Raw genomic sequence first — 25187 nt, 5'->3', positions numbered from 1 at the left:
ACAAGGGGCCACCCGGAGAATGAGAAGGGCTGAGGGCCACTGGCAGCCAAAGCAGCACCCATCAGCCCCCACCCCAGGCCTGGGAGCAGAGAACACGGGGGTTGGCGCGCCCTCTAGTGGCATCTTGGGAAAACAGCAGCGGCTCGCACAGGCACTGCTACCTTGAAGAAGTGAGAATGTAGGTCCCACCCCCCGCAGGAGCCCCACCCCACGCCCTCCTCTAAAGACAGCTGTAAAACCCCGACGTGCTGAAATACGTGCATGTGCGCATTTGGAGGGCCGCCAACATGCACAGCTGTGCAGCTACCACCCCTGAGCAAAGAGAAACAAGGTGAGGCTGGGAGGGAAACAGCTGCACTCACGGCCCTGCTGAGCTGAGCGGACAGTCTAAGCCATCTGGAACGTGAGGCAAAAGGCTGGAGAAGAGAAGCCCAGCATCCTGAGTGCAAACCCGCGGTGTGGTGGCTGCCCGTGCTGGGGAAACCGTGAGAACAGGCAGAGACGTGCACCTGGGGAGACCGGGAGCTGGAAGGAGGGGCGGCAGCAGCATGAAAGCGGGAGAAGCAGGTTGCAGATCAAGCCTGCGGACACGGAGTTGGTGCGGACAGTGCAGACCGTCCTCTGAGAGTGCAGACGTTCCACTCCCAGGAGTACGGGCAGGCCACACTCTCAGAAACAACCAGCCCTTGCGAATCCTAGAAGCAAAGCTTAACGGAGCCCAGTGATCTGCTGAAATCAGCCACTTGTAGGAATAAAGCCTGACCCTCTTTGGGAGCAGATAAGGCCATCCCAGCACCCAGTAAAAATGTATCCATCGTGTCTAACATCAATAAGAAGTACAAGGTGTGCTACAAAGCATGACCAGATCACTAAAAACCAAGAGGAAAAGCCACAGACCCCGGGGGTGACTCAGATGTAGGAGCTTCGGATGAAGCTTTAAGATGACCAACATGCCACCTTTCTTCATGTCACTCCCCTGCTCAAGATCCACTGTGCCTCCCCATCACTCCTCAATGGGGCAGTCAATGCCATGCTTGAAACAGCTTCCCAGAGTGGAAAGAAAACAGCACCATCCTTATAGACATCATGTACATGCAGGCGAGACTCATCTGTTGCAATGTAACACATTATACAATGTTGCACTCAGCTATAAACATCTGGGCCACTTCTGTTCTCTCCCCTTTGTTCTTTTGGTTATTATCAAGAAATCTCCTGTAAGTATCCTTGCTCATGTTTCCTTGTGGCCACAGGCAAGAAAGTCCAGTCCTGTGGTCTCGCCCTCCGTGGGGCATCAGATCCCCAGGTCTGTGAAAAGGCAGCCTGCCAGCCCCACAGCCAGAGTTTCTGGCACAGAAGCGCAGGGCGGGGCCTGAGAATGTGCATTCCTAGCTGGTCCAGGGATTCTGCTGCCGTCCAAGGGCTCCACTCTGAGCATGCCTGTCTAGGCTTGCCTTGTTTGGTCACAGAGCACTGCTCTCAACGTGCCTGTGGTCTTCCAAAGTGGTTGTCACCTGGGGTAGACTGTCACTCTTGTTCAACTCAGACTCAGTGACCCCCATGATCACTGTGCAAACACCTGTCACGGTTTGGGAGAGTCGTACCAGCTATCTTGGCCCATAAGGGGTGTTCAGGCGGGCCTGTTGGCTTCGACCAAGCCCATGACCCCAGCCAGACGGGACCACGCCTGCCAGCACACGGACCATGGAGGTGTGCACACCTGCCAGTTAGCGTCAGAGCGACCACTAGTGACGGCTGACACCAAACTCCAAATGACCTGGTTTCCCCCAATAAGAGATTTGTGTTTCACCTTCAGAATGGTCACCGTTCCAGAAGCCGGAAGTCCGGGAACAGGGTCCTGGTATGGTCAGGTTCTGGCGGAAGACCTCCTCTAGGGAAGCAGGTGCCCCCTTCTTGTGCCCCCCCAGTATGTGGAGGAAGAGGAGGAGGAGGAGAGAGAGGGAACTCAGTGCTGTCTCTTCTTGTAAAGACTTCATTGCTTTATATGACTGAACGTATCCTATTGAACGGATAGACCGTACTTATCGATCATCAGCTGATGAACATGTGGGTCGTTTCCTTTCATGGCTCTTGTGAGTAAAGCTGCTACCAACTCCCGTGTGTGTGCAGGTGTCTGTGCCTATTCCGTTTCTTGTGTCAGCTAAGAGGGTCATTGCTGGGCCATGTGGTAGCTCTGTGCGTGCCCCATTTCTTCCTCTGCTCGTTTGTTCCTGTAACACCGGGCAAACCTCTACAAATTCATGCAACTTCACTGTCGGCCAGACGCTTAAATTCGTGGCTCAACGGGGGCAGGCGGACCAGGAAGGAGCTCTTTCTGCGGTTTCCCGCGGGCCCTCCGGAGGAGGATGGGCTGCGGGAAGGCCTGCTCTGCCCCGCGTCTCTCAACGCCCTTCACCGCACCCAGGACCAGGTACATAATTCGCAGCGTCCAGTGCAAAATGGAAACACAGGCCCCTGCTCAGGAATGATGAAGAACCCAGCCCGTGGGGCGCCTGGGGGGCTCAGTGGGTTAAGCCTCTGCCTTCCGCTCAGGTCATGATCTCAGGGTCCTGGGATCGAGCCCCGCATCGCGCTCTCCGCTCAGCCCCGGACCTTCCCCTACAGAACCGGAGGCGCACTGCGTGCGTGGCGCGTCCCACTCCTGCTCTCAGGGCTGTGAGCTCCAGCCCCACGCCGGGGCTCACGTCACTTAAACATCAAGTATCTTCTCAGAAAGCGCCGTCTGACCCCCCGCCGGCGGCCCCACGCGGAGCGGCTGCGCGCGGCCGGGCCCCCGCGGGATCCCGGCCCCGGAGAGCGGGTCGCGGCCGGCGGGAGCCGCTCGGTGAACCTCGCACCCACGACCGAAGGGGCAGCGCGTGGAGCCGACGACCGCACGAGAGCCGGGACGGTCCCAGCCTCGCTCCGGCGTAGACCCTCGACGCTCCACGGGCACCGGGTCTGGGCGGCACCGACCGGAGCCCGCGGAGCGCAGGGGGCCGCGCCCGGGCTGCCCAGACTGCGTGCGCGGTGCGGGGCGGAAACACCCGCCGCCGCCGACGCCGCTCTCACCCGCTGCGCGGGCCCCACTGGGGAACCGGCGGCGCGCGGCGTCACGTGGGCTCGCGGCGCGGCCCGCCTCCCCCCGGCCCCCTCCGCGGGCGTGGTCAGGCGGCCGGGGGCGCGCGGGCTCGGAGACACACCCTGGGGCGGGGCCTTCGGCGGCGCCTGCGCCGTGGCGGGCTCGGGCGGGCGCGCGCCGCGGGGGCGGGGCCGCGCGGAGGCGGCCGCGCGGAGGCCGGAAGGAAGCGGGCGGAGGGCGGGGCGAGCGAGGGAAGCCCGCCGGCCCGCAGGACGACCGTCGCGGCCTGATGACGTCGCACAATGGCCGGCCCCCGCGGGTAGTGGAGCCCGTTTGTTCCGCCCGCGTCGCGCCTCAAGCCGGAGCCTGTGAGGAGCGGAAGGGCCGAGGGACGCCTTCCCCGCGCCGCCCCGACGCCAGCGGAGCCGTGGCCCCCTCCCCGCCCTCGCGCTGAAGTAAGTGGAGGCGCAGGCTGCGGCGGCTGGGAGGCCGGGCCGGCGGGGAGGAGGCCGAGGCGGCCGGGCGGGGAGCGTGGCGGCGGCGCGGAGCCGAGGCCCGGGAGCCCCGGCGCCGCCGCCTCCGGGGAGCGCTCCGGGCTGTGTCCCCGGCCGAGCGTGGCTTTCAGGTCGTGGGCAGGGGTCGCGGAAACAGGCACGATCCCGCGTCCGGTCCGCGGCTCGCCGGCCCGGGCGGCCCTGGAACCTGCTTGGAGCCCGGAGCTCCGCGCCCCGCGGTGGACTCCATTCTCCCGAAGCTGTCATTTCTCTTCCGGGACATCGCGTGGCACATGTTTGCCGCCCACGGCGGGGGTGGGGGGGCGAGGCACGCAGGGGCACCCTTCCGAGGAGACCGGCCCGGCCTGGGGATGGGCTCCCCGGGAACTTTGAGCTCTCGGGAGCCTCCCGGAACTTGCTCCCTCGTCTTCGGCGCGCACAGGTTGGGTGTATTGGCCGAGCCCCAGCGCGCGCGCCGCGCTAGGCATGAACTTCTTGCTCCTTCAGCGAGGAAACCAAAGGATGCCGAGTCCTTTGGATAAGCTGTAGCCATCGTGCCGGGAGAGCCCAGGACTCCGCCTGAGCTTTCTCGAGCACTTTAGGGCAGCGCGTTTGCCGCGTAGAGTGGTCGGGCGTCTTCGGAGAGCTCCGGTCCGCAGGCTCTTCTGCAGGAGTAGGTCAGTGCTCCATCCGCCGGGGGGGCACTGGAAGAAGAGGGTGTCTGGTACCTGCCGTGCTGCCTGGGGGCCCAGCAGAGTCTCACCATCTCTTCGTTGAGACTCCCCTCCCTCCGGTGCTCGTGGAGTGGAGTTGGAGTCTTCGCTGGAGAATTTTACAGTCTGAGCACGCATGTGTGTGCCAAACTCCTCTCTGGTTTTGGGTGGGGAGCGCCCAGATGTTGTAAGAAAGCTTTGTGGGATCATTCCAGGGAGCCAGCAGGTAAGCTGTGAGCTTGCTCATGTGGAAGAAGGGTTTTCACTTTTTCACAGCTACCTGTCGTCTCAAGGTGAGTGCTGCTTTCCTGGGGAGTTTGGGGTCAAGTTTAGTCAGTTTGGGGTGGAGTCTGTCATCTTCTTTGACATTCCTCCTTTAGATGCTGTAATCCATGAGGTCATGAATCAGAATTTTTTTTTTTAAGATCTTATTTATTTATTTGACAAAAATCACAAGTAGGCAGAGAGGCAGGGAGAGAGAGAGAGAGAGAGAGGAGGAAGCAGGCTCCCCGCTGAGCAGAGAGCCCGATGTGGGGCTCGATCCCAGGACCCTGAGATCATAACCTGAGCCAAAGGCAGAGGCTTAACCCACTGAGCCACCCAGGTGCCCCATGAATCAGAATTTTTAAGCAGAGGTACCAGAACTTAAACATTCAAATGGGGATTGCTCTGTTAAAAGTTGTTGTCCTAAAAGGTTATGTTTACATTTCATGGGTGCTCCTTTGCCTATACCGCCTTCTAACTTGTGTATCGGCAATAAATACGAAAGCCGTGTGATAAAATTGGTCTCATTAATAGCCATACCCCATGTTTAAGCAGCAATCGTCTTACCTGGCTCGGTAGCTTACCTCATGTACTACCACACCAGGCTCTGAATGGTTTCCTGTGATTTCTCAAAGTGACCTGCCTTGACAGGAGGGATACCTGCTTCTCCCAGAGCACCAGGAAAGAACATTGCGGGTTCGAAAGGTCAGTCAAGCAGAGAAGTTCCCAAAATGGTCTGCACTTCAGTATTGTCAGTGGAGTCCGCGTGCAGCCTTCCAGAGTGGCTGCTGGGACATGAGGCAGCACCCACTGCGTGTCGAGGTCTGGGGTGGTCTTCTAAAACTGGGGCACTCACTTCCAGTTTCTTCGTGGGATGCAACAGGTAGTTTATCAAGTAACAAGATTTTGCTACTTACTCAACAAGCATTTGTCGACCATCGTCTGCTGAATGCAGTAGTGGAAACACAGGGACGGACACCTGTCGTTCAGTTCTCTGGGCAAGTTCACCATCTTGTGGGTCAAAGAACTGGAGAGGTAGTTCTAAAGTTCGCCAAGAATCTTCAGTTACAAGGTGATCACATGAGAAGAACAACTGAGTAAAAACCATGAACTGGGAGTTGATGCAGATGGGTCAAGAGGACCCTCTGTGTCATCATCTGTACGCGATAGGCTGCGTGTCCTCCCTAGCGCGTGCTCAAGGGGTTGCAGGACTGGATTCATCTCAAAACAGGATGTAGAAGGCCAGAGAGAGCGCGAACCAGCCCAGCCCCGGGCCTGACACACAAACCATCCTCTGACTCCCAGTGACACTTCTCTTTTGTGCCGCAGGCTGTGACTCAGGTTGTTTCTAATAGGTAGATTCTCGGGCACACTTTTCTCTCCAGGGTGCTCGCCTGCCTGTGGCCTCATACTGTCAGATCACAGGGGTTCCATCGGAAGAGAAGAGACGGGACTCTTCAGGAAATTGTCAGCTCCTAAGGGTGATTGTGTTTCCCATTGTGCCTAGGGCAGCCCCTCTTCATGCCTGTTGTAATTGTTTTTTGTTTTTTTAAGATTTTATTTATTCGTCAGAGAGGGGGAGGGAGTACAAGCAGGGGGAGTGGCAGGCGGAGGGAGAAGCCGTCTCCACTCTGAGCAGGGAGCCTGATGCGGGGCTCGATCCTAGGACCCTGGGATCATGACCTGAGCCGAAGGCAGAGGCTTCACCGACTGAGCCGCCTGTTGTAATTGTTAATAGTGACCCCTTTACAGTCTCAGGTGTGACCCAACTTAGGCAATAGTTTACATGGAGCACTGCCACCAAGGGCTAGCTGTTCGCTGAGCTTGGGAAACGCAGAGGTGATTCTGAAGCCTTCTACTCAGGTACTTTATGGAGGGGAGGGATCTGCCGGCAGACTTTGCAGACAGTTGTGCGTGGCGTGGTCAGTCTGGATGTGTACTGGAGCGACGTATAGTATACTTAGGGCAAGATTCTCAATTTGGGAGTAGTAGGTAAACCTCAGGGGATTTAGAGCTCCTGAAAGTGGGAGCTAAGTTGCATACATTCCGTTTTTTCTAGGGAGAGAAGCCATCCCATCCCCTTCATCAGATTCTCAAAACTCCCCGTGCTCCACTAAGGCTAAGCACCGCCACCTAGAACAGCAGGCGGCCCTCCTAGTAGCAGGTGCGCCCGGGACCTTTTGCCCTGCCCCCTTCTGGTCAGCACTGGAAACTGCCTTTGAGAGTCAGGAAGTTCAGGGCCTTTGTGTCCTCGGCATGTTGAAGTGATATCCGAAATTTAAACTGTGGGGGATGTACTCAGGACGTCTTAAAATTACTTGCCCTGCCGTAGTACACCGGCCTCTCAGGATTATGATTCCAGTTGGCATTTCCCGGGGCGCCCGTGTAAAGGTGTGCCCCCCTGTGGTTTCTTTTCTTGGATTCGTGTTTAGTTTACATGCTCAAGAGCCAGACTTCAGACAAGGTTAAAATAAATGACTGATGTCACAGGTCGGCCTCCACCTGTCCGTAGCCGTTCTAACTAATAGACCATATAAATGACGTGCTACCTTTTCCATGTGGATGAGAGCGTTCTTGTTTCTGGAGGGCCTGAGAGAACTGTAGACGGATCAACACGAAATGTTAAAAGGGAGAAAAGAAAAACGGGCAGGATCTACTGGTTCAGTAGAAGTCCCCAGGAATGGGTTCTGTTCCCAAAAAAGAGTTTGTAAGACCACTTTGAACTCAGGTTCCATTTTCCTGTAGAAACAACGGCAGAAAGTGGGGGCTGGCTCCCCAGTGGGGAGCACCAGCTCATTTCACACGCAGCGCAAGGCTCTCTACCCAACTGCATGCCCTAGAGGCAGCTCTGATTTGCAGTCCCAGGATACCCGCTCAGTGGCTGTGTGGCCTGGGCTCTCCGCCATGACAGGGAACATGGCTTATTCGGAAGGCTGACGTGAGAGATTGTTCGGGTGCCTGACACAGGGGTCGTCTCTTAGCAGATGGTGGCGGCTGCCAGCTTCACTGCAGACATCCTTGCAATGATAGAGTCTCATGTGGAGTAGAGAGCTGTTTGTCGAGTCAGGCCGCGAGTGAATTACTCAGGTGCGCCCAGACACTGGAAATGCGTCTGTCAGGAGCAATAGGGGTCTGGTTCTTAGAAGGTGAGGATTACCTTTACTGGTCTTCCCACTAATTCAGTTTAAATTCAGATATGTGGAACCCTTGCCAGGCATGTTATCTGGCTTATCTCATCTAATTGTTGCAACAGCCTAGTAAAGTAGATACTGTTGTCCCCATATTTCAGGGGAAGAGACAGACTGAGGTGTGGCAAGTGCACGTAGTTGGCCCAGGATCCCGAAGCTGGGAAGCAGAGGGGCTGGGGTTCAGCTCTAACACAGAGCCCAGGCTGTTGCACCGTCTGCGTACCCCATTACACTGCAGCACACCAAGGGGTAAACTGCCCGCTGGCCTGGCCCACATTTTGCACTGGTTCAGGCATTTGAAGTTAGATGCTCTGTTTTTTCCATTTCTTACTCGAGGATTTGATTTCAATTTCGCAGAATATAAAAAGCAGTTTGGATTGAATCATGACCCTGACACCGAAGTGCAGACCCATCTGCGTCCGAGCCCCAGCAAAGGGCTGTTCCCAGGCCGGGGGAGCTTGTGGCCGTGAGCAGGGTCGGGTGTTGGGAGGCAGGGAGCAGACTTGTCCTTTGCAGATTTTTAAACTAGTTTGAGAGGACGTGTAATTTGAGATAACATTTGATTGATTTAAGTAAGAAGTCATTTTGTTTTCAGGGTTGCCGTTGGACTAAAAGAGGTGGGAATCAGCATTTGCTGGGCGTCGCCTGGTGGGGCTCATTCTGTTGAGCGTGCAGCTCTTGGTTTCAGCTCAGGTCATGATCTCAGGGTCGTGAGTTCAAGCCCCGCATCGGGTTAAGATTCTCTCTCTCCCTCTCTCTCTGCCTCTCCCCCTTTAAGCAAAAAGAAGAATTTGTCAGGTTTTGAGTAGGATGTCTGAGGCTCAGGGACCAGCTCCAAGTGACTGGCTGCCCGCAGGGTACATGTCTAGATTCAGCAGCTGGGGAGACGAAAGTCGCTGCCCTCCCACGAGGAAGGTTTCTTACAGATGGTGTGATAAAACTGTGCAAAGACGGACATAGGACTCATACACAAAGGAAAATCTTACTCCTTAGTAAAGGGGAAGGGGCCCTGAGTGGCTGCCGTGACCCCCTTCCTTCCAGGCCCTGTGCAACAGCTGCGAACAGAAGGCCCTTAGCTTTCGGGCACCTGGCTCATCGTTCCCGTGGCCAGTAGGTGTGCTGTGCACAGGGACAGGCTCTGCCCCGGGGGTAGAGTGCCTCTTGATTTTCAGCAGAGTCCAAAGTCTTTGGAAGCCTGACTTTTTTTGAGAGGGAGAGAGTGTGAGCCCTGGGGAGGGGCGGTGGGGGGGCAGATGGAGAGGGAGAATCTCAGGCAGACTCCCGCTGAGTGCAGAGCCCCAGCCCCGTGCCAGGCTCATCCTCACCACCCTCAGATCACGACCTGAGCGGGAACCTAGAGCCGGAGGCTTAGCTGCCTGAGCCACTCAGGCGCCCCTTGAGGCCTGACTTTTTAACAATCCTCCCCAGTAGTCCTACCTCTGAATAGTGCAGTTAGGAAGACTGAAAAGTGAGTCATTTTTAAAACTGTGGCTGTGAATGGATTGGTTCGTAAATTTCTAATATTGTTAACATTTAGTTGATTTATAAAGTGAATTTTAAGTGATTTGTCTTAATGTGTACTCAATTATAATAATTTCCATTAACTGCAAAGAAAAGTATTTTTAACCGTAGGTTAAGATATCTCTTGGTATATGCATCTTTAAACACAGTTTCTCCTTTCAGAAGTATAAACTTGAAAGATATATATTTAGTTTTTAGTTACATGAATGCGCAAAATAATTCTTTATATTTAAAGTACGTCGTTACATGGTGTGTTTCCAGATCTTGCTAAAGTACCAAGCTGCGCGCGTGCGACATGCATTATTTTAAATTAAAATTTCGAAGAACCAAGTAAACACTGAGCCCCTCTCTGGTCCCATTATTTCCAACTAGTGCCGCAGTGACTCAGGCTGCACTGGTGAATGCTGACTGTGTGCTCCTGTCCCACTCTCTGCACTTTACGTTTAAACAGATGGAACGATGTCCTGTCACGGGGCATGGGGTGGGAAAACGAAAAATGTCTGCTTTATCATGAAGTCTAGATTAGTAAAAATTGAAGAAAAAGGTCTTCTGAGATGACCTTCTTCTAACATACAAAACTACTCAGATACATACAATTTCCAGCCAGAGTTCTTTTCTGTGGCCTAGCTCTGTTAGAATGATGGCTCTCCGCTTTTCAGTGAGGTCATCTCAGCATGCACGAACGGATGCCACTTTCTGGGCATCTGTTGGTGGCCCCAGCATACAGATCTGTGATAAGGCCCAAGGTCTGCGTGTTTGAAGATTCTGGTGGGGCAGTTAGGGCCATGCTTGGAGACGTGCGTTCAGGAACAGGAGCTAGCCCGTGGCCTGGGGACAAGGCCGGCCAGGGTTTCTGCTCCAGACCCTTGAGCGTGGCTCTAGAAAGAGAACAGTGTGCCTTTAGTTTTGTTGCCTCATTCCACAATGCAGCTGTTCTTGAATTTTAAAAAGTAACTGAAGGATCCAGAAAGCTTTCCCTGCTGTGCCTGCCTGTGTCATTGCTTACTCTGTTCACCTGCCGGGCGTGCTTGTGGCGAGGAGTGCTCCAGGTCCCAGCCGGGTCGCCGAGCCGCGGCGCACACACAGCTTAGGGACTGCGTGCAGCCTCGTAGATGCGTGTGTGCGGGGCCAGCCCGCGGCCTCCTGGCGGCACCGCCAGCAGCAGTGGTCTGTGGGGTGCAGTCTGGGGCTTGGGGGGCGCTGCGGGACCGGGAGAGGTGCAGGTCCTGGTCCCCCCGCAGGTCGGGGAAGAGCACGGGGCCAAGAAAACCAGGCCGAGACTGACTCTCGGTGCCGCTGACTGCCGCGTGTCTGTGTTCTCTTTCTTTTGCAGACCTGTGGGTACCGATGGATGTGGCCGAGAGCCCTGAACGGGACCCTCGCTCTCCAGAGGACGAAGAAGAGGAGCAGCAGGGGCTCTCGGACGATGACATTCTGAGGGAGAGCGGGTCCGACCCGGACTTGGACCGAGCTGGGGGGAGGGCGTCTGATTTGGAGGACGAGGACCACGCCGGCCCGGGACTGAGCCAGGAGGAGGAGGACAGTCACTCTGAAGAGGAGGACCCGGCCCGGGACCTGAGCAGGGACCCCACAAGCCCCCCGCCTGGGGAGGAAGAGCGCACGAGCGACCTGAGGGACGAGGCCTCGTCGGTCACCAGGGACCTGGACGAGCATGAGTTAGACTACGATGAGGAGGTCCCCGAGGAGCCGGCCCCCGCCGGGCAGGAGGACGAGGCCGAGAAGGCCGGAGCCGAGGATGACGAGGACAAGGGGGAAGGAGCTCCTGGGGACGAGGGGGCGACAGGCGTTCACAGTGTGGAAGACAAGGAGCCCCTGGAGACCGCCAAGGAGAAAAACAAGGAGGATGATGATGGGGAGCTGGACGACGGGGAGCTTGATGTGAGTGCCTGGGCTGGCAGGGGTTGGGGTGGGGCAGGGAATCGGGGGCGGGAGACGTGAAGCCTGGGACGTCAGGACTGCCCCGGGAGCAGTCCCTGTGGTGATTAGGGAGGGCCCGAAACCAGGCAGGGCAAGGAGTCGGCTGGAGTCGGAGAACTTGGGTCTGCGGCTTGGTAGCTGGCAGTTCCGCGGACCCTCCCCTTCGCTGCTGCTGGCGACGGTGTTCAGACGCCCAACCCAGATGTTCTCTTGAGCTCTGGGTTTGTGTGGCGAGTGGAGATCGTTTCTCCTTTTATTTTTGCTATCTTCAGATGATATTCCAGGTCACGTTCAGCTAAAACCATCGTGGATTTTCAGGTCCGTTAGGTCCTTGAGACTGATGCGCTCCAAACGACGAGCTCAGAGCTTCCTTTGAGTTCTATCTGTTCTTCCTGAGCCCGTCCTCCGACAAGGATGCCGGCTGGGCCAAGCATCTCTGGAGGTGTGCCCGGAAAGATCCTTAGGAGTGGATCATAGGGGGCTGTCTCCAAACACCTCAGCCTTTGGTCAAGCCATCTCACTTGGTTATAATTGACTTACTTACTCTGCGGTTCAGGTTACAGAGACGGTGATACTAACATACCCTCTCAGACGCGGGTAGGTCGGGTTTTATGATGCATCATCATCCGATCGAAGGACTTTAATCGTGGTCTGTTTTTCTTTAATTAGTTCTGGGACAGTTAACATACAGTGTAGCACCAGTTTGGGGTGCGCACCGTAATGATGCAGCCCGTCCACACATCACCCAGAGCCCCCCAAGACAAGCGCACCCCATCATCCTGCCACCTCTTCCACCCGCTCCCCCCCCCTCCAGGGGGCCAGGAGTGTGTCCTCTGACGTCACCGGTCTGTTTCTGGGTTTGTCTCTCTTTCTCCCTTTGCTCCTTTGTTCCCTAAATTCCACTTACAAGTGAGATCATATGGTATTTGTCTATTTCTGGTCTCTTTCATTTGGCATTACACTCTCTAGCTCCCTCCATGTTGTCGCAAATAGCAGGATTTCCCTCTTTTTTACGGGTGAGTAGAGTTCCATCGTGTGTCTACACCACGTCTTTATCCGTTCGTGTATGGATGTGCATGTGGGCTCTTTTCCGTGTCTTGGCTCTGGGAAATAGTGCTGCAGTAAACCTAGGGGTGCGTGCATCCCTTTGAATTAGTGTTTTGTATTTTGGGGGTTAATGCCCGGTAGTGTGATTTCTGGGTCGTAGGGTGGTTCTATTTTTAACCTTTCGGGGAACCTCCATGCTGTTTCCCAGAGTGGCCGCACCAGCTGGCATTCCCACCAACAGCGCACGAGGGTCCCCCTTTCTCCGCGTCCTCGCCAGCATCTGTCGTTTCCTGACTTGCTAATTGTAGCCATTCTGACTGGTGTGAGGTGGCGTCTCATTCTGGATCTGGTTTGCATTTCCCTGATGATGAGTGACGTGGAGCATCTTTTCGTGTGTCTGTTGGCCATCTGTGTGTCGTCTTCGGTGAACTGTCTGTTCATGTCTTCTGCCCACTTTTTAACTGGGTTATTTGGGTTTTTGCTGTTAAGTTTTGTAAGTTCTTTATTTTAGATACTAACCCTTTATTGGGTATATCATTGGCAGGTGTCTTCTCCCATTCCACAGGTTGCCTTTTAGTTTTGTCAGCTGTTCCCTTTGTTGTGCAAAGGTTTATTATTTTGTAAAGTCCCAGTAGTTCATTTTTGCTTCTGTCTCCCTTGCCCCTATACAGACATATCTAGAAAAACGTTGCTGTAGCCGATGTCAGAGAAATCACCACCTGTGCTCTCCTGTAGGATTTTTATGGGCTCAGGTCTGACATTAGGTCTTCAGTCCATTTTGAGTTTGTTTCTTGTACATTGTATAAGGAAGTGGCCCAGTGTCACGCTTTTGCAGGTTACTGTCCAGTTTTCCCAACACCATTTGTTGAAGAGATTTTTCCCATTGCATATCCTTACCTCTTTAGTAATCATGATTTTTTTAAGATATATTTATGTATTTGAGAGTGAGTGCACACACATGTGCTTGTGGTAGGGGGAGGGCCAGAGGGAGAGGGAGAGACAGTCCTAAGTAGACTCCCCACCAAGTGTGGAGCCGACAAGGGGCTTGATCTTACAGCCCAGGCTGAAACCAGGAGTTGGACACTCAGCTGACTGCGCCACCCAGACGCTCCTTTTGTAATCATGATCTTTATTTTTTTTTTTAAGATTTTATTTATTTATTTGACAGAGGGAGACAGCCAGAGAGGAAACACAAGCAAGGGAAGCGGGAGAGAGAGAAGCAGGCTTCCCACCGAGCAGGGAGCCCGATTTGGGGCTCGATCCCAAGACCCTGGGATCACGGCCCAAGCCAAAGGCAGATGCCCAACAACTGAACCATCCAGGTGCCCCTGAAATCATGACCTTTAAAAGTTGAGTTTGGGGGTTGCCTGGGTGGCTCAGTGGGTTAAAGCCTCTGCCTTCGGCTCAGGTCATGATCCCAGGTCCTGGGATTGAGCCCCATGTGGGGCTCCCTGCTCAGTGGAGAGCCTGCTTCTTCCTCTCCTGCTGCTTGCTGCTCTGCCTACTTGTGCTTTCTGTCTGTCTGTCAAATAAATAAAATCTTTAAAAAAAAAGAAAAAGAAATGCTCTGGTTTAGGGGAGGGAAAAGGTTGCTGCTGTGGAAGTACTTAGCCATTGGTTCACGGTAAGCACTGCACTTCGTAGCCAGCTGCTGGTGCAACGGGGCTCCGTCCATCTCGAACTGTGGTGGCCAGTGGCTGTGCCTGGTAAGTGTGTGGGGTTTAAACCCTGCCTGTCTGACTTTGGTTCACAAGAACAGAATGGGGCTGGGGGGTTATAGGGTTGTAAGCTGAGAATCTGAGATCTTTTATCTTCTCACAGCTGAGGGAATCGTTTCCGTTTGGAGCTTTGTTTAAAGGGTATTGTCAGGACGTGGTTAGGCAGGCGCCCCTAGGTTTGCGAGCTGCGCTTCCCTTCCGGTTTTGGACAATGTGCCTCTGCCACAGGGTTACCGAGGAAAGAGATGCTGTGAGACTCAAGGTCGTCGGTTTGTGTGAAATTTTAGGTAAAAGATGAAGTTGTTGGTTGAGATTGCGTGTGAATGTGGTTTTTCGGAGTCACAGAGAGAAAAGCTGTGGCTTGCTTCTGTCCTAAGGAAACGAGGTCTCCTGGTGACCAGGACGCTGTGGGTCCTTGGCCGCCTGTTTGCCACTCAGAGACGATCAGGTGCAAGTTCTCGCGTCAGCTGTGGAATAAGTCTTGGGGGAAATTCAGCTCCTTTCCTGCCTTTCCATGGTTCTGTGGGGTCAGGTGTCTCCCTGCAGGTCCTGGAGAACCTTGCTGTCCTCCCGCCAGCAGGCTTGCCACCACTCGGATGTAGTGTTGGGACCTTGGGTTGAACCGAGCCAGCCCTGGAAAGTGTCCATTGCCTAGAGATTGGCCAGTTTCCCTAGAGGAAGCATGTGGAATAAAGATCTAGCTTGGCTTTCTTGTCCCCTCAGATCCTACCTCGGCTGGCTGGCTCTGCCCTCCGTCACAGCCTCTTGTCAGGGCCCTGCCGCGCTGGAACAGTGCTGCTGAGGACACCTGAGCACGGCTTCATTGCGCCGTGCGGACCCAGTCTCCCCACGCCACAGACGGGACCTCGGTCACGGCCCCGGGGGGCCCTGTGTCATGCCAGGGTCACTGCACTGTGCCCGGGGTGTGAGCGTACAGAGCAGGACCCCAGCCCCGCCCCCTGGGAGACCAGCAGACCTCAACAAGGGGAGGACAGGCGTCGTGGATGGTGACTCTGACCCTCAGAGGAGCGCGGCTGCCTCCAGAGCTTCTCTGCTGACTTCTGCTCGTGGCCCCGCCGGCTGCGCTCCCCACTGCCCCCCACCCCTTGCCACCAGTGTGATTGTTGCTTCCTTTATGGGGGCTCTGCCTCCTCCCTGGGCTCTGTTACCCCTGGCTGAGGACTCTGTTTACTTCCACACATTCAGGCCTCTGGAGTGTTTGTTCCTCTTGCTTTCCCCTCCCCCCCACCTCCAAAAATGCAAGTTCCCGAAGACCAGAACCTATCTGGGCGGCTCACATCGGTCTCCCCAGCACGGGCACACTGTAGGCAGCCAGAAACTGCGTGCTGAGCAGACGGCGAGCCCCTGTTACATGAATGTTGAGTGCTGTTGAAGTACGTAGTGGCCGTGGGCGGAAGGGAGGCTTACCCTGGAGAGCTGTTCCCACAGATAGGGCAGCCCAAGTCCTGGGTGCGGGTGACCAGTGCCGGCCCTCAGCACAGTTGCTGGGGCCCAGGGTGCACGTCTGTCAGTTTGTATGCGGCCTGCTCCTGGGCCCCGGCCCCATCCCGGCCCTTCATCGCTCCCCGACTGATCCCTGCTGCAGTGTTGCCCCGTGTCCCCACCAAGTGGACATTCCACTCCCGGATCTCTCCTTCCCGAGGTGCCCCGTTAGTGTTCTGGCGCCGTGTCCTCCTCCTTGTCCCAGGCCCGTGACCCTGATGGAGAGGGAGCCAGAGGTGTGCGCTTCCTTCTGGAAATAGCCTGTTTTGTCCTTTCGCTTTGTCCCCTTTACTGAGTGCTTGCGAAGTAGCCTCTGGCCTCACGGAAGCAAACGTCCCAAAGGGCTTTTCGCTGGTCGCTTTCAAGCCCGCGCAGACCTGGCTGCTCCACGAGAGGAATTGGGCAGCTTGGCTTACACCCCAGAAGTGGGCATTCCCTGATGTCCCTGCGAGTTCCTGTGCCCAGCAGGCTCGCTGCCCAGAGCACACCCCACCTCCCTGCAGCCTCCCGGCCCTGAATTGCCAGACAGCTGAGGGGAAGTGTCGGAAAAGTCAAGGGCTTTTCTCCTCTGTCATGACACATCTTCGTGCCTTTTCTCTCCCTTTTAGATTTCGGGCCACTAGGATAGGTGACCCGATGTGTGGCCGGGTCACCCCACCCGCCCCAGCTTTTCTGCCCTCTTAGTATTTTTCCCGATGGTGACATCAATTTGTGCATAAACCCATAAATTTCTTGTTTCTAAACCACACGATTTGTGGCTAAGACCTTGAATGACCTTTATATGTGTTCGGTGTGCTGCCGGCACAGCCTCCCGACACAGATACTTTCTGGAAGTGCCGCATGCTGCCGTGGTCAGGCCGGGAGGGTTTACACACAGCGTTGGCTCGTTTATGGAGTGGGCGCCGAGGGTCCCTGCCATCTGAGCCCCAGGGAACCTTAGTTAATCCATAGTCCCCCACCTGTTCTGGAAGCCACACCTATCACAGACTCACCTGTGACTTTGTTTCTGCATCTGCGTCTCGCAGAAGAGTGGAGGGAGCCCGCGGGCCCCGCTCCTGCCGCGCGGAGGCCCGTCCTTGCCTGCACCCGCTGTCTTGCTGGAGCTCTTCCTCCTGCCTGGGTGGGAGGAGCCCTCGGATGCGTATCTGTGGGTCTTGATTTTGCCTTTCCTGACTCGGGGCCCCCGTCTGGTGTGTACATCCTTCCTTTTGTTCGTGTGTTGGCTTTGGTTTTCTTTTTCGTCATTTGGTCAGTAGAACTTGGTGCCGTCCCTTTGGGCAACGGTGGACTGCGTGTTACGTTCCATACCTGCGTTCTTCGGTGACCCTCACACTGGTGGGTTGGCCTGTCAGGGACAGCAGGACAGCAGCCCTGAGTGGACAGCCCACCCCTGGCTCCCAGGTGATCGCTCTCGGCCCACCCATGTGAAAACTACTTTAAACATTTTCTTTGCAGGTGCTGTTTTGCATTTTCTCCTGTTCAGATCTGCTTGTTCCTTCTGTGGCTGGACACCTGACATCCTCTACGAAAGGTGCCCCTTTACACACGCCCTCTGGTGGCTTAGGGTCTCCTCTCCACAAGGGCCTGGCTCCTTCCAGGTGGTGCCCGTGGGTCGTTTCTGCTCTTCTCCGTGTCACTTCACGCACATGCTTAGCGGCCTTGCTGAAGCCCCGGAGGCAGCCGCCTGTGCTGTCTTTGAGCAAAGAGGGAGCGCCAGGTCCGCAGCCTGAACGACTGCCGCCCCCATGTCCTTTAGTCTGGTCAGCACAGGCTTGCGTGGGCGCACCGGCCGCAGCCCCCACCCCGAGCGGCGGGAGTCCCAGAGCTCTGAGGACAGAAGGGTTTCCTCGCTCTTCTGGTGGCAGATCTGGCCCCAGTGGACAGCAGGCTGTGTGTCCTATATTTACCACTCGTGGGGCTGGTCACGTGTCTCCGCACAGAAGGAGGTCTGTGTCCTTTACGGGGAGCTGTTTCAGAGCCCTGCTTTTACCGCCTTTGTAAAGCCAGAATGTTTCTGAACTCCCGAAACATGTCTGCCCCCAAGGGTTTCAGGTAAGGGATGATGGATCTGTATTGTTGCTCGCTCCTGCCCACGCAGAAGCCAGGATCTGCGGAGGTGGTGGGTGGCCTCGGGGGCCTGTGCCTGTCCGCCTCCCCACGTGCCCGGCCGCTGCTGACCCCCTCTCCGTGCAGGAGCTGCCGTGGTGGAAGCCGCTTCCTGTTGGAGAAATAATGTGCGTGCATTGTTTGTGTTTGTTTGTCTTAAAGGAAAATAAAAACCTGTACGGAGCAGAAAGTAAGGCCAGGCCGCGTTGCTTAGACAGTCGTCTTTTGGGTCCTTTCCCCTTAGTCGTGACCGCGTCCTGAGCTCTCGCTGCTAGGGTGACCCGAGACGCTGCACACGGAGCTCCCTGAGCGCGGCCACCAGTTCCGCTCAAGGGCTCCCCGGCTCAAAGTGGAGGCCCTCGTCCTTGTGCACACTGTCAGGATGTGAGCCCAGGCCTTCCCCCCAGTCCCATCTCGTAAAGCCATCGGAGTCCAGTGTGCCCCGCGTGTGTTTCCCGGAGGACGCTCTGAGGCCGGCGTGCCAGCCTGGCTTTGCTGAGGCCTGCAGACCCCGGAGAGCCTCAGCCATCCCCCGGGTTCCATGCTCGGGCTGTGTCAGCCTGTCTGGGTGCGGGTCGCGGAGAGCCTCAGGAGCGCTGTCCCGTGTGTACATCCACCAGTTTGCTCTGCCCGACTGCTGGGGCCCCTCCCTGTCCACTCTCTGCTGTCCCTGCCTGCAGCCACGCGGTCAGGTGGTCTGAGAGAACCCGCGTGCGCGGCGCGCTCGCCGGGCCAGCCGCATGCAGCAGAGCGGTGCGACACTGACTGTAGAGGTCCCGTTTCTTCAGCAGCGCCTGCATGAAACTCTGCAAGGTTTAACGACTTCTTTTAATTTCTCATCACTTGAAAAGCCATCCTAAGTGGTTCGTTGAAAATTTCAGGATATTACATTGCCTAGTGATTTATTGATTGTTCTCGTTTGTTTTTTAATTGAAGGGGAGCCCATAAACCCAGCCTAGCACCAGGGACAGGCGTCCGTCTCCATTCTGGCGGGTGTGGGGGCTGGCGGGGGGCGGCAGCCAGCAGGGATCTCCGGGGGACGTCGTGTCGTGAGTGCTCTGCCGTGCATTGCTAGGTCTGTCACAGAGCGTTTCCAGCAGCTGCGCAGGACTGCTCTCTGGCTCACATGGCCACTCACCAGTCTGGAGATGGGTGGCTGGTTCTCCTTCCTGTTCTGCCAAGTGTTGGAAGTCCCAGCTTTGCAGAAACATCTCCTTAAATCTCACCCGGTGCCCTTGCTGTGAGCTGACTACGGACCTGCTCTCCTCATCTCCGCTCCTGTGCCTTAATTCCCAAGTGAAGCAGAGACTCGAATGGCTTGTAATCTTTCAAAAGAGCTCGCTTCCCTAATGACCGAAGAACCTGCTTTCCGTTTGAGCCTGTGTAAACCGCCCAGGAAGGGTTGGCCTAGCAGTCGCCTCTGTGAGGACAGTCGTAAAAAGAAGACACTAAGGGCCAGAGGAGAGCGGTGCTCTGTCCCGCACGTGAAGGGTGCACGTGCCCTCTGAGACGCAAGGAAATGGTCCTGCGGTCGGGGAGTGGGGAGGCGGTGCTGGTGTGCAAAAGGGACGGGCCTCAGCTAGACGATGAGTACGTTCTGGGGACTAAAAAAGTCCTTGAATAAATTATTTAATCTTTTTCAAAGAAAAGTCATTCTGTTGCTTCTTAAGGGATATAACCTTCTAGCAGGTGTTCTTTTCACTATAAAATGTTGGGTTTTTTTAGATTTACTTACTAGAGAGTGCACACCTGTGCAGTGGGGAGGGGCGGGGGGAGGGAGGAAGAGTCCTCAAGCAGACTCCACCCTGAGCACGGACCCCCGCACGGGGCTCATCTGCCAACCCTGAGACCATGACCGGAGCCGAAACCAGCAGTTGGACACTTAACCAACTGTGCCACTCGGGTACCCCTAAAATGCTTTTGTAGTAAGTAAACATTTTCAAGGCAGAAATGATACAAATACCTAAGCTTTAAAAATAAGTCATCAGAGGGCGCCTGGGTGGCTCAGTGGGTTGGGGCCTCTGCCTTCGGCTCAGGTCATGATCCCGGGGTCCTGGGATCGAGTCCCGCATGGGGCTCTCTGCTCAGCGGGGAGCCTGCTTCCTCCTCTCTCTCTGGCTGCTTCTCATCTCCGTCTGTCAAATGAATAAATAAAATCTTAAAAAATAAATAAATAAATAAGTCATCAGAAACCCAGGGTTTGACTTCAGTATTTTTTCATTAAACAGATACTTACCATTGGCCAGGAGCCCAATGCTGTGCTTGGACGTGACATAGTCCGGCCTGGGAGAGCTCCTGTTCAGTCGGGCAGGGCCGTGGTGGCCAAGATCTGTCACAAAGGGAGCTGGGGGTAGGGAGCTGAGGGTGGAGACTCACCTGCCATCTGAAAATGGGACGAGCTGCGCGTTAACAGAAACGGAGAAGGGAGAAGGAGGCTGGGGTCCGAAAGGCCACTGCATGTGGGCAGTCAGGAGAGAGTGGGGCACGAGGCAGGAAGTGGCTCCAGACTGGGTGGAACTGGGCCGTACTTGGATGAGCGCGACGCTGCAGGAGAGGGGAGATGCTCCCACGAGTCCCACAGCCTGCCCCGTGTGACCCCCTGGGTTGGGTGGCTTGGAACAGGCTCGGACACGGGGCTCCATCTCAGACCTCCCGGCAGAAATGTCAGTGGGGTGGCTGCGTACTCGCTCTGGCCTGCAGGCGACCCCTGGGGCTGGGGGCTCAGCTGAGGGACACAGGCGGGTGTCGCTGCAGGTCATTGGGACTGAGGCCCTGGGGTACTGGCAGCTGGCCACGGCACAGAATAGTAGTCCGGATGGCGGCTGCTCTTGGGAATCCCTGAGGGCGAGACCCACCCAAGCTCCCGTGTTTTCAAAGCCCCTGCGTCATGTCAAGACTTGACAGCCAGGGTTAGGAGCTCTGGACTACAGAGAGAGGGGCCTGGGTCTGACTGACCTCCCTCTTCCCCAGCCCTAGGCTTTTAAATTAGAGGACGGAGGTGCTTATTTATTTTTTTTTTTTAAGGAGCCACTTTGAAATATACCAGAACATTTTGTTCCTTTTTTTTTTTTTTTAAGGTTTTGTTTATCTGAGTGAGAGAGAGAGAAAGAGAGCACAAGCAGGGGGAGTGGCAGGGAGAGGGAGAGGGAGAGGCAGAAGCAGACTCCCCACTGAGCAGGGAGCCTGACTCCGAACTTGATCCCAGGACCCTGGGATCATGACCTGAGCCAAAGGCAGACGCTTCACTGATGGAGCCCCTCAGGTGCCCTAGAGTGTTTAGTTTTTTTGTTTTGTTTTGTTTTTTTTGTTTAAGATTTTATTTATTTGAGTGAGAGGGAGAAACAGGCTCCCCACTGAGCTGAGAGCCTAACGTGGAATTCAGCCAGTCCAGGACCCTGAGATCATGACCCAAGCCAAAGGCAGACGCGTAACCAGTGGAGCCACCCAGGTGCCCCGACAGTGTTTAGTTTTAAGAACATAAAATATTCTGGGGCACCTGCTGACGTGGCTGGTTAAGTGTCTGACTCTTGATTTCAGCTCCGTCCGTGATCTCACTTGGGGCTCCGCACTTGCTGGGGAGTCTGCTTACGGCTCTCTGTGTCCCTCTCCCCACTGATGCGCTGTCTCTCTCTCACTCTCTTTCTCTCTAAAATAAATGAAAATAAATCTTTAAAAAAGAGCATAAATATTTTGCTCTATAAATCTTGTTGAAACGTTGGGAGTATTAAAAACCTGAAGTGGAACGTTTTCTGCCCAGCATTGCTAATGAAGGGAGCCGTGGTGAAGCCCTGCTTCGTGTCTGCCTTGCCTGTGTCCCGGGGTATTTTTACTTGGTGTTCCTCTTTGTGCCTCGGTCTCGGAGGCGAGCGTGACACAGCCCCATCGTGCCGGCTGAGGAATCTGGGTTGGGAAGATGAATTGCCGAGCGGCCAAACACCAGTCTTGAGAAAATGTCTGTTCTGGTCGGGGGAAGCCGTGCCTGTTGGCCGATGCCCCTCCCACCTCCTTTCTCTCGTTAAGGTGATTCCCTCTCAAGTCCTGTTGTCTCTATTTCAGGATGATGATCTGGAGGAGGGCGAAGTAAAGGACCCCAGTGACCGGAAGGTGAGGCCGCGCCCCACCTGCCGATTCTTCATGAAAGGTAATTGTCCAAGAGGCCTGGTGTGGCCTTGGCTTTTCCCGGGACTCTGGTAGTGGTTCAGCTCTGAAGCTGTGCGAGGCTGTTCTTGGGGCCAGACCGTGACCATTGGTGGCAGTGTTGGCATCAGTCCTTCGTGGGTCTTTGCCTCACTTGACTGACTTGGAGGGGGCCAGACTTGCCATTTTCACACTTGTGGTTCCAGGCCCACCTGTTCTAGAGAACCATAGCTCTCATGGCGACAGTATCATTCCCTTTCCCTAAGGCCAGACGTCCCAGGCACCAGTGCAGACATTTTCCCACAACTGTAAGGAAAGTTGCCACTTTTTTGCTAAATGTATTAAAGCCGAAGTACACCCTTCCCTCTGAATGGAGCGGCTCTGAGTGCAGCACGGCCCGCTCGCTCCGGGAGGGTGTACGGCGCAAGCCAGGTGGCTGGGACAGGCGGCAGAGGCGCGGAGCGGGGCAGACCCGGGAATGGCAGTGCGAACCCCGGTCCGCGAGGGTCGCCGTGCCGAGCGGCAGTAGTTGGGGCGCGGTCCTTGTAGTTCCACGCTGTCCGTGCACAGGTAGGAAGATGCTTGTGTTGGTCCCGCCTCACTCTGGCCCTGGGCACCCTCGCTCGCGGCCCCGTGATTTCACAAGGGCTTCCTGTACTTCTTTTCCAGATGTTGTGGCAGCATTGTCCACTCCTCTTGCACCAGTGTCACATTCCATGCCCTTCAGAGGCCAGGGGACAGGTACAAAGTCTACGATACTCACTCTCTGTTCCGGAGGCCAGACTTCTTTCTCCTGGATCCAGCATTCTGATGTGAAGCCAGAAGGAAGGGGGAGGCTCCGAGGGGCAGAGAGCGGTCGTGGACCGCTGTTCTTAGAGGCACTGGAGGCTCACGGGAGCCTTGCGGATGGCACGTGGAGGGGGGACAGCAGGGGACGGTGGAGTCTCACCTTCCCGAGAGGGCAGGCTCTGCCCTTGAGCGGCCCCTGGAGGGCCCTCTCCCGACACTCAGGATGACGCGGTGCAGAGGGGGCGCTGGGACCAGGGAGCCGATGCGCTCAGGACCCGGGTCAGCTCCCTCTTTGGGGCGCGCACTCCGGGCCTGTGCCATGTACACCCGGCTGCGGTTTCTGCGGAGAGGAGACTCCTTGGAGGTAGACGTGCGTGTGGTGAGCTCCGCTGTGTGGCCACGTGCGTTCTGCCCTCGGGAGAGTGGCTGCCAGTGACGCCGTGGGCAGTGTGGGCACCCTGAGAATGCAAAGTGTGTGGTATGTCTTAGGAAGTCGGTTCTTGACAGTTCTTTAAAATGTTGGTGTTTGAGGGGTTGCTTGGGTGGTTCAGTTGGTTAAGTGTCTGACTCTTGATCTCGGCTCAGGTCTCAATCTCAGAGTCATGAGTTCGAAGTGCACCTTGGGCTCCACGCTCGACATGGAGCCTGCTTTAAAAAAAGTTTCAGTGTTTGAAATGTTAACATTTCAGAAAATTTTAACTTACGCAGAGGACTTCTTTTCCATAATTATATGGGCATAAATGATGTCAGTGCACCTTTGAAATTTCTAGGTGACAGAGGAGACCAGTGCGTACGTGCTCACATAGGTGTACGTGTGGTGTGGTCAGACTGTGGCTCAGCATCCAGGCCGGCCCATCGGGACTAGCCGGGGGCTCCGCCGGCAGGAGGCAGCGCCACCCGTCCGTGCCACAGAGGCTGCAGTGCACGGGGCCACCGCACTCAGGCAATTTCCAGAGTCGAGCAGCAGCACGTGACGTTGCTGCTGGGCCTGCAGCTCAGCGTCCTCAGGACTTGCCTCGTGGGCAGGGACCGGGCACCGTCTCCGTGGACCCTATGGTCCCCAGAGCCACTTCGCAGCGGGAGGGAGGTCCCTCCAGAGTCCAGTGAAATGCCCAGCTTGGGTTTCAGAGACAAAGGCCAGCGGCACGGCTTTCTGCGGGGAAATCCGAGGCTAGCGGCAGCCGGCCTTCTCTGCAGCTCGATTGCGCAGAATTGGTAACTCGTTTCAGACTTTGCTTCTAAGTATATGTTTACCTTTCCTGCCCACACTTGTTCATTCTGCAGAGTAGTGTGATACTGTACAAAAAGAAATGGTTGATGCTCTGGGGGTTCTAGAACACATCTCTTGCTTCTTTTCTTAGTTATGCGAGGTTTTTTGGGTGAAAATGTTTTTGCTTAACCTTCAGTTTTTAAGCTTGGTATTAAATCGAGATGAGTTCGTGTAAGTTCCGTTTATTAGCAAGAGAAGTCACTTTAAAAATAATACAGAATTTGTTGTGTTAGACGAGATGCGGAGACCTGAAACCTTCACACTGGCGGGAGCGCAGAACGGTGCAGGCACCGGAGAACAGGCGGCGGCCCCAAGAGCAGGAGAGGGTAGAGCTCTCCGTGACCCAGTCACTTTTGCTTCTGGGTCTCTACCCGCGAGACAGGAAAACGTACACCCACACAAAAATCGTATGTGACTCTTCGTAAAAGCAGTGTTCAAAATAGCCAGCAGGTACAAACAACCCACGTGTCCACCAGCTCAGAAGTGGTCCCACACAGTGTGGTCTGTCGTACAGCGGGACGCCACGCCAGCCCACAGCTCAGGAAGAGCAGACCCCACTGCGCAGGCGCACCCCAGGGACACTCTGCCACTTAGAGAAGACGGACAATAAAGTGTCCCATTTGTGTGTTTCCGTCTATGCGAACCGCCCAGAATGGATCTATCGGGGCAGGAACTGGGTTAGTCATTGTCTAAGCTGCAGAACCTGGGAGGAGAGAGGGCGTGGGAGTGGACAGTGGAGGTGATGGCCAGGGAGTACTGGGCTTCCTCGCAGGGCAACGGCTGCGCACCTCCTGTGTCCGTACTGAAGCTCACTAAATTACGCTCTGTAGATGGAGGTATTTTGTGGTATGTGAAATCTATCTTAATTTGAAAATTCTTTCTAAGAAAATTTGTTAGTTACATTCCTATTAAAAGGTTTCTGCAGATTAATCATTAATTGTCCAAATGGATACATTGGTATTTGTGACCATGGACAATGAAATGTACTTAGAAATAAAAATGGAAACATTTTTTAAAAGATTTTACTAATTTGACAGAGAGAGCACCAGCAAGGGGAGCAGCTGGCAGAGAGAGGGGGAAGCCAGCTCCCCGCTGAGCAGAGAGCCCGATGTGGGGCTCGATCCCAGGACCCTGAGATCATGACCTGAGCCAAAGGCAGACAGTTAACCCGCTGAGCCCCCCAGGCGCCCCTAAATGGAAACGTTCTTAAGCACCAGTGTTTCGTTTGCGGTGTGTTTCTGCCTCTGGTGTATTTATGTTGAACCATCAAGATGTATAAAGTGTATAAAGTGCTGTGAAGGCCTAAATGACATTTTCTTTAAATTGTGGCCTACTTCGGGTTTCTGACTGAGCCAGTCGTTAATAGTGCCTGCCTGTTCTGTGGGCCAGACCTTGCCCCTGCTCCTTCCTGTTTCCCCCC

General features: G+C 55.4%; 1 protein-coding gene across 3 annotated transcripts in view; it reads left to right on the top strand.

Moving 5' to 3' along the window:
- Positions 1-3344: 3344 nt before the first annotated feature.
- ZC3H18 (zinc finger CCCH-type containing 18) overlaps positions 3345-25187 on the top strand; it is a 58918-nt gene continuing 37075 nt past the window's right edge. Inside the window, exons 1-4 of one of the 3 annotated variants that reach the window (XM_032853772.1) lie at positions 3345-3534; positions 10593-11158; positions 21628-21712; positions 22378-22449. In XM_032853772.1, the coding sequence (XP_032709663.1) occupies positions 10607-11158; positions 21628-21712; positions 22378-22449 (709 nt within the window). In that variant the 5' untranslated portion in view covers positions 3345-3534; positions 10593-10606. Of the gene's footprint in view, positions 3535-5173; positions 5256-10592; positions 11159-21627; positions 21713-22377; positions 22450-25187 lie in introns of those variants that run through there. The other 2 variants (XM_032853773.1, XM_032853774.1) reach the window with 2 other exon arrangements.

This window comes from Lontra canadensis, unplaced genomic scaffold, assembly GCF_010015895.1.
Source record: "Lontra canadensis isolate GAN:19392208 unplaced genomic scaffold, GSC_riverotter_1.0 scaffold8, whole genome shotgun sequence".
NCBI classification, from domain to species: domain Eukaryota; kingdom Metazoa; phylum Chordata; class Mammalia; order Carnivora; family Mustelidae; genus Lontra; species Lontra canadensis.
Note: the sequence above shows the minus strand (reverse complement) of the source record. Positions and strands in the feature narration are given on the sequence as shown.